The sequence below is a fragment of the Python bivittatus genome, unplaced genomic scaffold, assembly GCF_059951505.1.
Source record: "Python bivittatus isolate LINGU-HERP-01145 unplaced genomic scaffold, Pbiv_v1 ctg000430_np1212, whole genome shotgun sequence".
Classification (NCBI taxonomy): Eukaryota; Metazoa; Chordata; class Lepidosauria; order Squamata; family Pythonidae; genus Python; species Python bivittatus.
This window is the reverse complement of record NW_028277071.1, coordinates 362,749-376,783: the sequence shown is the minus strand read 5'-3', so window position 1 is coordinate 376,783 and position 14,035 is coordinate 362,749. Positions and strand designations below refer to the sequence as shown.

At 38.8% G+C, this 14,035-nt stretch overlaps 1 protein-coding gene and 1 pseudogene across 1 annotated transcript; both read left to right on the top strand.

Moving 5' to 3' along the window:
* Positions 1-512: 512 nt before the first annotated feature.
* LOC148215205 (olfactory receptor 6X1-like) lies at positions 513-3,658 on the top strand (annotated as a pseudogene).
* A 5,248-nt stretch (positions 3,659-8,906) lies between these two features.
* Positions 8,907-13,123, top strand: LOC107326686 (olfactory receptor 6X1-like). The gene is made up of 3 exons (XM_015891195.2): positions 8,907-9,773; positions 9,953-9,976; positions 13,058-13,123. Exons 1-3 carry the CDS (start codon positions 8,937-8,939, stop codon positions 13,121-13,123), a joined length of 927 nt encoding a protein of 308 aa, XP_015746681.2. The 5' UTR covers positions 8,907-8,936.
* The last annotated feature ends 912 nt before the right edge of the window (positions 13,124-14,035 follow it).

Genomic DNA, 14,035 nt, shown 5'->3' with positions numbered 1-14,035 from the left:
CGCACTGGGCCGTTTTCGCACCGCGCCAGGCCGTTTTCGCACCGGGCCGTTTTCGCGCCGTGCCGGGCCGTTTTCATGCCGCGCTGCGCCGCACCCGGCCGTTTTTGCGCCGCACCACACCACGCCCAGCCGCTTTCCCGCCCGACGCGTGGTCCGTGGACGCCAGAACGGATTAACGGTAATTACATTGAACCTTATGGGAAATTGCCTCGGGTTGCGACCAAATTCGGGCGGAGGGCGGAACGGATTTACCGGATTTACATTGAACCCTATGGGGAAATTTGCCTCGGGTTGCGACCAAATTCGGAGGGCGGAACGGATTAACCGGATTTACATTGAACCCTATGGGGAAATTTCCTTCGGGTTACGACCAACTCGGGATACGCCCAGAGTCACGGAACGGATTAAGTTCGTATCCCAAGGTACCACTGTATATAGAAATTGCTGGCACACAGTCTGAATCAATAAAGACTGTACTTTTTTTCCTTCTGCAGCCGAAAGGGAGCTCAGGCATGAATGCAACTAACTATACAACAGTGAAAGAATTTATCCATGTTGGATTGCCAAATGTTCAGACAAGGGAAAGCATGGTGTTTGCAGGTGTTTTCCTGCTCTACATCCTGGGTCTGATGGGTAATAGGGTGATCACTGGGATGGTAATTGCAGATTGCTATATCCAGGAACTCATGTATTTCTTTCTAAGCAATCTTGAATTCTGTGAGATTGATCAAACCACAGCCTTTATGCCCAAGATGTTTGTCAATGTCCTACTAGCCAGGAAGAATATCTGTTTCCATTGTTGCATGGCTTCTACGTCTACTTCCTTTTTGGTGTCACAGAATTTTTCAGCATCAGTGTAATATCCATGGACAGATATTTAGCCATTTGCCATCTCTTGTGGTGTGCTCACATCATGACTCTTTGCCTTAAGTTGGCATTAGGAGCTTGGTGTGTTGTTATTTTTTTCCTCTATCCTTTACCAACTATTGAACATCTTGAAACTACTCAACTGTACTATCCGGCATTGTTAGTCATTATTATTCTGAAGTTGGGCCTCTCTTGAAGATTGAAGAAGGAGACATACTGCTTCTTGAAGCTCTTGGCTTCTTAGTCACCATGGCTGTGATTATGTACTCTTTGCTTTTGACAGTCCTATCTTATCTCTTCATCATCACCACAATTCTCCACCTTCCTTCAACCACAGGACAACAGAGGGCCTTCTCCACCTGAGCTTCCCATCTTATCATAGTTGGCATTTGGTATGGCTCAGTGCTGTTCCTTTATTTAAGACCTACTGTCAAGAATTTTTCATTTCATATAATCAAGACAGTGTCCATACTTAATATTTATTATTATTTTATTTTTTTATTAGATGTATATGCTACCCATCTCCCCCACAGGGTTACTCTGGGTGGCTTACAATTAAAAACCAAGACAATAAAGGATATAATGATCACCCAGTTTTTAATCTTTTCATTTACACAAGTAGGAAAAGTGAAGTCAAAGAAAGTCAAAGAAAGTATAAGAAGAACAATAGAAGGGAAGATTCCAGCTTTTCATAAAAATTAAGCATAGCCCTTTGTTCAAAAGTGATCTTGAACAAGATTCAGCAAAATCTTATGCTGAATAAGAATGCTTCTAGATGTTTCATCTATCAGTCCAAAGACCTTGTATGCTCCATCCCCCCCCCCTCCTCTACCTTTACAAATATGATATGTCAAGTAAGCAGTGGGGAAAGGCAGTGAGACAATAAAGATTAAAAAGTAGAAGACAAGAATGGGTTCCATAAACCACTTTATGAATTTGTCGTGGTGGTTACACAGTTTAAGCCTGGTCTCCAACCAAGTGTAGATGACTGTTATAAGAATACAAAGAAACTCTCTGATTATTTTATTCAAGTCTGAATGCTGAAGAGAAAAGTCTATAAAGCAGTGATACAAAGTCAAAATAATTCTTAGTTCATAAGAGAGGAATCCATTTCTTAGTCCATACAGATAACCATGTTTCTCTAGAATCTGGATGTTATTTTTGTTTGCTGTAAGAACTGTGGGAGTGTTGATAGAGCTAAGCAGAGTTTTGGGGCTACATAGCCGTTGAAGCACTCAGATCCAAAAAGAACCAGATGGTGTTTTCAGTTTCACTTTAAATGTTAAGTTTCAGTACAAGTGCAGACATATGAAAGTGAGAATTAGGACAAATGATCAGTGTTTGAAACTGTTCACATAGAGACAGATGGGGAGTACAGGAACTATAATGCTTTAAGTTTAGCACATCAGGAGAATTATTTTACTTCTTTAATTCTATCATACCATAGTGTTATTTTTGGAATACACTGAAGGATTTCTATGTCCATGTATGCATTTGTGTGTTATGCATATTATATCATATTTTATATTAATAATATAATAATAGAAAAGGGTTTACCCTATTTTTTGGTCTCCAGTTTTTGCTAGTGTTTAGGTTCAGTTTCTCAAACTTGAGTATTATATTTTTTAAAGTTTGCACTAAAGTTGGTATGTATTTCAATGCCAGTTTTTCTAAACAGATACATTTTTGTTTGCAATCTCACGTATTAACCATTTTTTCAAATATGATCTCTAATTTAATGCACTTTACAGATTATGTTTATAAATCTGTGAATTTTATACAGATGCTTCCTTGAAGGATACTGTGTTCATGCCTTACCAACTGCATTATAAATTCTATTTTTGAATGATTTAATGACAGATCTGTGTTTGTGCAAAAATGCAGTAGTAGATAAATTCACACTTATTTTGCAAAACTACCCCCACACACACACACACATGCACACCCCACATAGCTGTTCATTAGGATGGAATGGGGACAATCCAGGGATTTTTTTTCTTTTCTGGTTATTGACTAGGTGAACATGCTTGAGAAATTAGTGTTATGATGTCTTGTCAATAAACCTTCTTCCAAATCTATTTCTGTTCTTGATATTCATTAATGTTCTGTACATGATAGAGGCACAATGTCTATTGTGAGCGGGACACATCAGGTTTTGCATTCCTAGGTCCATAGTTAAAAAATGGTGGGAGAGGGACTTTGATCTTTTCCTTATTTTATGAATTTAATTTAAGAAGGAAGAAAAATAGGAAAATAAGGTACATAGTTCTTCAGATCTGTTGTTTTAAAAAAGGTACAGGTGGGATAAATGTATCCTTTTTTGTGAGTTCAGAAACTATTGAGGACTTGAAGAAAAAGTTGTCAAGACTTTATTTTCTACAGTAAGACTGCAGGAAAACACATTTCTTTCATTCTTTTTCTGCTTTCCATTTCTCCTTTTGCCTAGATACTCTTATCAGGAGAAATAATGCTTGTTTGGAGTATAAGGATGCCTGAAAAATAAAACAAAATTCTAATATCCACAATGATTTTTCTATTATGTTACTGTACAGAAGCTGTGTCTGAAGGAGATTTGGATTAGCAATAGGAAATATGGTGATTCTTTCCTATGCCCCCTCACCCCGGTAAATCCGTGGGAGGATCTCTCTTTATCATTCCCAAAGAGATCTCATCAGGTAAGAATCTAGCTGTTTTGTGTTTCTTCTAGTGGTTGAACTTAGAATCAACTGGAGGAGGCAAGAAGATCAGCTCTAGGTCTACTCTGAGGCCACAAGACTGGGTTTTCTGTTAACATTGGCCTCAGGGTGGCATTAGTATGCATGATTTGAAACAGAAAAAAAAAATCCTTGCTTGTCTGCATCGATGTTTCCCTTCCCTTCCCTTCCCTTCCCTTCCCTTCCCTTCCCTTCCCTTCCCTTCCCTTCCCTTCCCTTCCCTTCCCTTCCCTTCCCTTCCCTTCCCTTCCCTTCCCTTCTGAAAGCAAATGAAATTCTGCACTGGATTTTTGAAAAATCTTCCTATTATAGAAGTGAGAAGATGGAATATTATGTTTCTTTCTGGCCTAGATTTAATTTAAGTTCTTTACATCTAAATTCAATAAAATTAATTTCTTTGAGATGAAGTTCATTAAGTGCTAAGACTAGTTCAATGAAAGTTTTTCCCCTTCATGTTTATTAGGCAGCTCAAAGAACGTTTAAAAGGGGTTGACTTTCATGTTTAGGATGTTAGAAGCATAAAATGATGGAAGGGATGCTGGCACTTTTCTGCACTGCAGCCTTCAGCTGCTTGTCTCCCAAGTATAAATTAGCTAAAAAGAAGCCAACTTAAAAAAAAAAAAATCCCTTTCTGGATTTCAGTCCTTTCCTGTTCTTTGGCCACAAGAATGCCCTGATGTTCTGTCCTGACCTCATTTACCATGAGCTGTGCTTGGTGGATTGCCCTGCTTCTTTATCCTTCTGGATAAGAAAACAGAACTCTTGTCAATTCCATTTTTTCAAAAACATCATCCATATTTCACTGTTCCATCACTGAACTTGTAAACAAAATTGCTGTGGATACAGCAGCCAGTGACCAAAGGGGAGAGGGCGTTCCTGCCACATTGCACAGGACCCAGTTGGACATTAGATGTTGACTTACAATAAAATGAAATGCAACGGGTGAACTGAACATCACCACGTGAACTGACACATCAGAAAAGGCTATTTTTGACCCATAGTAGAAAAAACGGGTGGAAGTTGTCTTCCTGTTGTTGTTGTTGTTTAGTCGTTAAGTCGTGTCCGACTCTTCGTGACCCCATGAACCATATTGCGCCAGGCCTTCCTGTCCTTCACTGCCTCCCTGAGTTTGCTCAGTTTCATGCTCATTGCTTCAGTGATGCTGTCTAACCATCTCATCCTCTGCCGTCCTCTTCTCCTTTTGCCTTCAATCTTTCCCAGCATCAGGGTCTTTTCCAAAGAGTCCTCTCTTCGCATTAGGTGACCAAAGTATCTGAGCTTGAGCTTCACTATCAATCCTTCCAATAAGCAGTCAGGGTTGATTTCCTTTAGGATTGACTGGTTTGACCTTCTAGCAGTCCAGGGGACTCTTAAGAGCCTTCTCCAGCACCACAGTTCAAAGGCATCAATTCTTCGGCGCTCGGCCTTCTTTATGGTCCAGCTCTCACAGCCATACATTACTACTGGAAAAACCATAGCTTTGACTATGCGGATCTTTGTCGGCAAGGTGACGCCTCTGCTTTTTAATATGCTATCTAGGCTTGCCATGGCCTTCCTCCCAAGGAGCAAGTGTCTTTTAATTTCATGGCTGCAGTCTCCGTCTGCGGTGATCTTGGAGCCCAAATAAATGAAGTCTTCCTGTGGTAAGGATAAAGGGCAACGTGGGGCATTCCTGACCTCAAGAAATGATTAGAGGCCTGAGGTCACGCTGTGGCAAGCTGGTCATGTGGATCAGCTCTTCCACATTTGATACAGTCTTGTTGCACTATTGTCCCATGTTGGTTTAATCGTCATACGTCTGTTAATATGATTTTGGGAGCATGTTTAAAGATGGTAATATGATGTTGGATTGTATATCACAACTTTGGAAATTATCAGTGTAAGAAGAAGTTTGGATTTATTGTGTATGTGTATTGTTGCTTTTGGAGTCTTTGAATCAGTTTTTGACTCCTAGTGACTGCCTGGACAAGTCCCTGCAGTTTTCTTGGCAAGATTTCTGAAGTGGTTTGCCATTGCCTCCTTCCCAGGGCTGAGAGAGAGGGACTGGCCCAAGGTCACCCAGCTGGCTTTGTACCTAAGGTCGGACTAGAACTCCCAGTCTCCCGGTTTCTAGCCTAACACCTTAACCACACCACCAAACTGGCTCTGTTATTGTCTGTAGAGTGTAGGAACAAACAATTATACTCTTCTGATTGAAAAATAGTCCCATTTTGGATTTGTCATCCTCTGTGCTTATTTTCTACCAAGGTAATAGAAAGACTAACCAATTCTGGTCAAAGTTTAATGTTGTGTTTAACTGAAAATTTATTGTATTATAATAGCTGGTGATCTCTTCTCCTTTCTTCTCCTCTTTGTTTCTTTTGGAGTCTTTTGTTGTTCTCTGCTTTTCTTTTGCACATTAAAGCAAATGTTAGCTAAACCTTGTAATTATTGCCTTGCTATTATTGGAACCATCCATTTTACCTTTTTACCCTTTTTATGAGTTTGTTGACAATTTTATTACATTTATTGTCATTGTTTTGCAAGCTACTTTGATTTTTCTTTTATGAAAAGCCTTATGCAGTGTTGTGAGTTAATCAATGCTTTTTACTGATCTAAAAATTGAAAACTGCCTGGGAGACGAGGGTCAAAGAGGTTGAGTTTCTTGTAAGCACTAGGCAGGAAGGCCCAGAAGAGGATACCTACATTTCTGTAGCTCTAAATGTCCAACATATTCACACCTTAGTCACTTCCGGGCTGGATTATTGCAATGCACTTTACATGGGGCTGCCCTTGAAGACCACTCGGAAGTTACAACTGGTACAGAACACAGCAGTGCGCACAGTATTGGGTGCTCATAAGTTTGTCCATGTTACACCTTTATTGCATGAGCTGCACTGGCTCCCAGTTTCTTTCTGGGTGCAATTCAAGGTGTTGGTTGTCACCTTTAAAACTCTCATGCCATGGGACCGTTATTTATGAGACCACCTCTCCCTAAGAATATCTGTCAAATATCGGTCAAAGGTAAGACTAGGGAACCAGCCAACCCCAAAACTGACTATTCCCATCCCCACCCCCTGCGTGATGACAAAACCAGGTCTTCAGTTTTTTTCTGAAGTCTAAAAGGGAAGGGGCCAACCTCACTTCTGAGGGAAGAGTGTTCCAAAGGGACACTTCCTATTTGGATGACTGCAATGTGCTTTACATGGGGCTGCCCTTGAAGACCACTTGGAAGTTGCAGCTGGTAGAGAATGTAGTGGCACACACAGTATTGGGTGTTCATAGGTTTGCCCATGTTACACCTCCATTGTGTGAGGTGCAAGGGCTCCCAGTTTCCTTCTGGTACAATTCAAGATGCTGGTTATCACCTTAAAGCCCTACATGGCACGGGATCCAGTTATTTGTGGGACCGCCTCTCCCTAAGAATATCTGCCTGTCCCACTAGATCAGATAGGGTAGGCACACTCCAGATCCTTTCCCTGAGATCTTGCCACCTAAAGGGACCTCGGAAGCGTGCCTTTTCCATAGCTGCCTCTTCCTTATGGAGCATCCTCCCCCTGGTGATTCAGTGTGCCTTCAACCTTTTAGCTTTCGAAAGCCATTAAAACCTGGCTTTCACCGAGGCGCTGGGATAGGATTGAATAAGATAGAAAGGGGCAACTGGGGCTTGCTGCAGGGCATCCCAAGGAAACAATTAAGGTACAGGGTTTTTGTTTTATTGTTTTACTGTGTTTGATTGTTTTCTTGTGCTTTATTATTTTCTTGTGTTTTCTTGTTTTGTTTATTCTTTTTATAGTTATTGGTTTTATTACTGTGAGCCTTCCAGAGTTGCTTAAGATGGAAGATCATATAATTTTTTTAAATAAATAAATACATTCCCTAAACAACCCCCCCATGAAAGAAAGAAAGAAAGAAAGAAAGAAAGAAAAAGAAAGAAAGAAAGAAAGAAAGAAAGAAAGAAAGAAAGAAAGAAAGAAAGAAAGAAAGAATTGACTTCAGCAATGTGAGCTCTTGAGCTACTGTGGATAACTTTCTCCCTTTGACTTCCACAGGAACAGAGAGGAGAAAAGTAGTGTGGGAAGAAAAACTTTATGGGAAAGTACCCCCGACTATTGGATTTAGTGAGCCTGCAAAAGTGTGCAGAATTAATAATATATAGAACATGACAAATCTTGGAGCAGAGGCTAATATTGCATCCAAACTGTATCAGGTTCATGCTATGGTGATTCAAATGAGTATATTCTCAGCATTGTGTCTGGACGGGCATGGCACATTAGAGACAAGCATCTCTGGAGATGCTGCCCAAGCTTCTATGAAAAATGACTCCATAACTACTCATTTCTATGATGTCATGTGCAGAAAAGGCTTCAAATACTAGGTAGAACATTTTTTTTCACCAGAGTGGATAAAACGCTTCTTTGAAATTCACTGCAACCTTAATCCCCTGTTTGTGGACTCAGAATCTCTACTGAGAACTTGTAGAAAGAGTTTTTTATTTTTGGAATACAGTTAGCGGATGTCCATTCCTGCTTTTGTCTCAGCTTGAAATGGAGAACAATCTCAATCTGTCTCACTGTTGAGGATCTTGACTTCTCATTTCTAAGAATGCTTGGGTATGTGCATGTGGAAATGTATTACTTGCATTCTTTCTGATAGGTTAGGATACAACCAAGATTACTCAGGGAGAGAAAGGAATTTACCATATATTCATTTACAAACAACTGTATTGATGCCTACAAACTAGTGACCATGAATCTTATTGTTTATGTGATGGGCATTTCTGCATTTATTTTATTCACCATCTCAGCAAATTTCCTATCCGCTGAATATCCTAACTTTCTATCTTGCACAAACAACTTGGCAGTGTTCTTCCATTCACCACTCCTTTTTTTTCTCTCAGCCACACAACTGTGCTGCATGTCCAGATATGTTTCTACCTACAAATGTCCTCCTTTTTTTCTCTGCATCTTCCATCACATTCTGTATTTTGTTTTTCAGTGTTTTCCATCTACAGGAGATGCAAAAGCTGGAAGGATGAATAATACTTTAAATGAAAGGCCTGCAATTCCCCCAAAAATCTTGGGAAGTGGCTTCAGATGAAAAGAATGGAATTTAACAGGGAAAAATGGAAAGTTCTGGATAGGAAGAAAGTAAGTCTTGGCAATAATGCAAGGGTCTTTATCATGCTAAGTGTTCTATTGTGTTTCATGTGTGGCAAACACAATAGCAATGCATGAAAACTGTGTTTAAAAAATGTAGCTAAGGAGTAACACAGTGAAGACTACATATTTTCCCTTTTAACAGGGGAACATGAATTTGACCAACTGTACAAGAACAGTAGAGTTTATCCTTGTTGGATTGCCAACTATTTGGGAAATGGAAAGTGTGATATACGCTGGTATCTTTCTGCTCTACCTCCTGTGTCTGATGGGCAACGGGCTCATCATTGTGATGGTAATTGTAGACCGCCATCTCCAGAAGCCCATGTATTTCTTCCTCAGCAACCTTTCTTTCATTGACATTGGACACACTACAGCCTTTATTCCTAAACTGCTAGTCAATTATCTCTCTTCAAAGAATTCCATCTGTTTCTACTGCTGCATAACACAGTTGTACTTCTATTTTCTTTTTGGGGTCACAGAATTTTTTATCATGACTTTGATATCCCTGGACAGGTATTTAGCCATCTGCTATCCCTTGAGGTATGCTACAATCATGACTTCTGGGGTCTGCCTTAAACTAGCAGTAGCAGCCTGGTTTGGAGGCTTTTTCTCCATTCTTTCCCAGATACTGATGATAGCAAATCTACCCTACTGTACGTCCAACATTATCAATCATTTCTACTGTGATGTGGGACCTGTGTTGAAGATTGCAGGAGGGGATATACGAGTTATTGAAGCCCTTGGTTTCCTCCTTACTGTGGTTGTGATTATGTCCTCCCTGCTTTTCACCCTCATTTCTTACCTCTTCATCATCTGCACCATTCTCCGAATGCCTTCAAACACCAGACAGCAGAGGGCCTTTTCCACATGTGCTTCCCATCTGATTGTAGTCTGCATTTTGTACGGGTCAGTCTTTTTTGTCTATCTAAGACCTACTGTCAAGAACTCTTCCTTCAGTATGATGAAGTCTGTCTCCGTATTGTATACAATGGTTGCCCCAGTGCTAAATCCTTTCATTTACACCATTAGGAATAATGAAGTCAAGGGTGCAGTGTGGAAACTTTTAGAAAGAAAGACTCCAGTTCTCCCAAATCGGTTACCCTAGGCCTTTGTGGCAAAGTGATAGAAAATGACTCTGTTGTCCTATTGAAAGCATCAAGGCTTAGAACTTCAGAATCCATCTCCAAAGCTATTGCTCAGGTATGCTTTAACAAGCCTATCTTAACAAAGATGAAGAAAGCAATAGGTAACATGGTAAGTGACAAATGGAAGTTTTTCTGGCCTTCATGTGCAATTGTGTGATGATCCCATGATAAAAGGATTGTTGGGAAGTAGCCATCTTCTGCTATTGCAAGTCCTAAAACTAAAAATGTACTGCATGGTCACTAGTCAGCTACTTTGAATGAGAGCTTTTGAGTATAGTTCACTCTTCCCCCCCCCCCAATAATTTTATTAAGATTTAAAAAGAACAATAAAAATAATATAAAAGAAAAAGAAAAAGAAAAGAAAAAAGAATTTCAAGTGTCCCCCCTTTTAAGGAAGTGACTTCCCACTTTCATCACAAGAAGTAATAAACAATTTCATAATTTCTTCCTCCCTCTTAATTAAGAAATATAGAAATTTTCATACCATAACCCATCTCTTAGTAATAAACAAATCAGATAAGTAACATCTTCTCCTTATCCAATTGTCAGCAAAAATCCAGAGCTCTAAAATATTAAAATGAATTAACAAGATTATAACTCAATTTTCCATGCCTCGACTCTTAACTGTAAGCAAAATCCCATTTTAAAAGCATTAAAAAACTATAAGCAAACCAAACCTAAACTTAACAGCCACAACAAAAACAATTTCTCCTTTAAAAAACATCAACAAGGAACTCCAATACACAGCCCATTCCAAATGCTAACCATTTCAAAGATAACCCCCCAAATAAACATTCAAATAAACATTCCACATCTCAACTCTATACTATTCACAAATATAAAATAATCCCAGCATCCTAAAAAAAAAAAGACTAAAATTTCTCCTAAAAAAATTTCTCCTAAATTTCTCCTAAAACACACACACACACACACACACACACACACACACACACACAGATATTAAGCATTTAGATACTAAGCAACTAGGATATAGAAAATAGATATAAAATAAAGATTTTAAACATCAAATATGCAAATCCGGTATGCCACATTTTCCAGTCAAAATATCAGTAAATCCAAAAAGAACAACTCAGAGTAACAATATGTCTCATTTTAACCCTGGTCAAATAAGCCAATTTTATATTCCTTCTTTTTATACACAACAGTCTTTCTCTGTAATCCATTCCAATAGTTATTGATCCTTATTACAAATTCTTCCATTTTTTAAGCAGTCTCTTATCCAGTGAAAAAGAATTATTTCCATTACTCTCTGGAATTGTCTTTTTTATTGCCTTCTTAATTTTTAAAAACCTCATACAGTTTTCTCTTTGCATCTGATGGCAGCTTATTATCCAAAGTTTCATTAATGTTATTCTCAAATGGAATTTGTTGTATATCTTGTTCTATAACATCTTGTTCTGAAGACAGACTGCTCCCAAAAAGACACAGCATAGCTGCCATAATTCATTCAAAGTCTCAACACAGTCCTTGCTGGAGATTCTCAAAGATAGCTCTAAACGCCACAACAATTTATTTCCCACAAACATGCATTTATTCTTTAAAAATAATTAAAAAGTCTTAATATTCAAAGTTCAGCCAATGTTTTCTGAGCCCTTAATCATTTCAAAACTTTCTGTAGCCAAAACCTTGTCATGCTTTTTGCTGTTTACTTTAAATTCTTAAAAGTTATAAAAAAACTATAACTTCATTTTCTTATATTAAGGCGTGAAGGTACTCACTCACCAGGTGTTTTCTGCCTTGTCCCTTTGAAGGTGTCTAACTTCACAAAAGCCATTAACAAGCAATTTCTGAAAGTAGTTAGCAAAGGAAGTGCGCATCCTTTGAAAGGCCCTGTTTGCGGCTAGAGCAAATACAGTAAATTACTGTGTCCAGGTTTCCCCCCACCAGAGATTGCTGTCTTGCAGTCCATTCATGAGGGAAAAGGAGCAACCACAAGGAGAAACAGCTTTGGCAAACTTGCCTCTCTCTGTTTTATTCAATGAGGATCGAAGGAGCAGCTCCTTAAAAATGTCTGCAAATGTTGGCTTCAGTCAGGTATCTTCCCCGGAAACCCAAATATAGTCCACTCTTGATGAAAGGGATAGCTCTTTCTTATTCCTCTGCATAGACTATAATATTTATAGTTATAGAATAATATTTAGTATTTGGATTACTTTATTTGGAGAAGAGGGGAGTCACAACCATTTTGATGAAGAAATGACAAGCTGTGGTTTTCAAATTCTGTTTTATTGAAAGATGCTCACTGGACCCAGAGAAGAATCCTTAATATAATATAGGACTCCTCTCTTATTGCAAACATGCAAGAGATGTGCCTTGGTGCTGCCAATCATTAGCAATAACCTTTAGATATTGATCTAGACTTCAGCACCCAAAGATCATGACCTGGCCTGAAAAGGGGCTTTAGGAGCTGTTGAGTGGTCTCCATCACTCACAGTAGAAGAGAAGCTTTATCTTCTGTTGGATCTGAGGGTGACAGAAAGAAATGGACCTTTCTTGGGTCAAACTGAGTGGACTATTTGAGCTAATATTGTAAGTTCAACCACCTTTGTAAGAGAGGTTCACTGAAATTGGAGGGACATGACCGTACTGCATATTTACAAAGTTTCTGACTGTGTCCTTCTTTATTATCAAAGGTTCATAAATACAGATCTGATGGTACCTTCTTCCTCTTCTCATATTTCCATTTATAGAAATTCCCCAACCTTGTGAACTCCAAACAAGTTAGATTCAGACATTGCAGAATTGTTCTTTCTACATGAGGAAATCCTGCTTACAGGATTATCGCTGCTTACAGTGATAGGGATCCCCCCCCCCCAAGTTTCATTTCTCTTTTTCTCTCCTTTGGTGTATATTTGAAATCCTGTTTTCTGGATTGGAGAATAGTTTTTGAAATAATGAATTAAAGCTTACCCCTAATGTAGCCTGTGTACATTTGCCTAACATATCATATGTGTAAAAAAAAAGTTCTCTAAAAGTATGTATACTTATCTATTATGTTCATATGAAAGATATAAATTTTTATAAAAGATCTGTTGACTCTTACTTGCTTTTCATATGTGTAATGAAGGATGAACTGGTTATTATTTTTTTTAACTATAGGTTGAAAGATACAAGATTATGTAAGCATACACTCAGATGGAGACTGAATTTGTTTCTTTCCCATCTCTAGGTAATCACTGATGAAGATTGGTTGGTGGGTCATTCCATACAACTTAGGACATTAGGTTTATCGTAATGCAATGACTTTGTATCATGATGTGTTTTCAATAAAGTCTGTTTCATAAACCTTGTTCTTGGATTGGACTTCCTGGAAGACCTGTATGCTTGGGCTAGGAATGGAGAGGCAAAGGTTCAAGTCCCCCTTAGTCATGGAAGCTCATGGGGGACTTTGGGTCAGTCAAATACCTGACAGGGACCACTTCTTGTGGGAAAATATTGGAGGGGTGTCAATCTGAGAAGAAATAAATCATTCTTGACATTCTTGTCCACATGTTCCTGAATAGTATCATTTACACATAGGATGGGGTATCCACAGAGCTTTCCAAATGATATAAATGGATTGACTTTCTATGAGGAGAATAAATGGAACACAATTAATGGCAGGGGAACAGAAAAACATGGGAAATAGAAAAAAGTGTTTGTCCTGGAGCAGCATCAAATTGTGAACCTTGACTACTAAAAAGGATCCTTGTATGGTATAACACTTTCAAGTCTACATATGTTACCATTATATTTTCCATTGGAACTGACTTACTCTGTCCATTCAAGGTCCCACATTTTGTGACCTCCACTCTCAAGCAATATTCTACCTCCACATAGAATTACATCATCATAAAACTCCAGAGTTGGAAGGGGACATTTATGCCACTGAATTCTACCTCCTGCCCCCACTTTGGTTCAAGAATCAAAACTTAAGTAACCCAAAGAAATACAATTTAGTCTCCATATAAATACAACCAGTCATGAGGCAACCACAATCTTCAATGCAGATGAATTGAGGGGAGGTGGGGGCAGACACAATGTTGAATGCAACATGATTTCACACAATATCTGACACAATTATGTACTATACAGCATTGGATGAAACATCACAATGCACAGGGCATTATTTTGGTGTCCTCTTAATGATGGCCGATATGTAGATTGG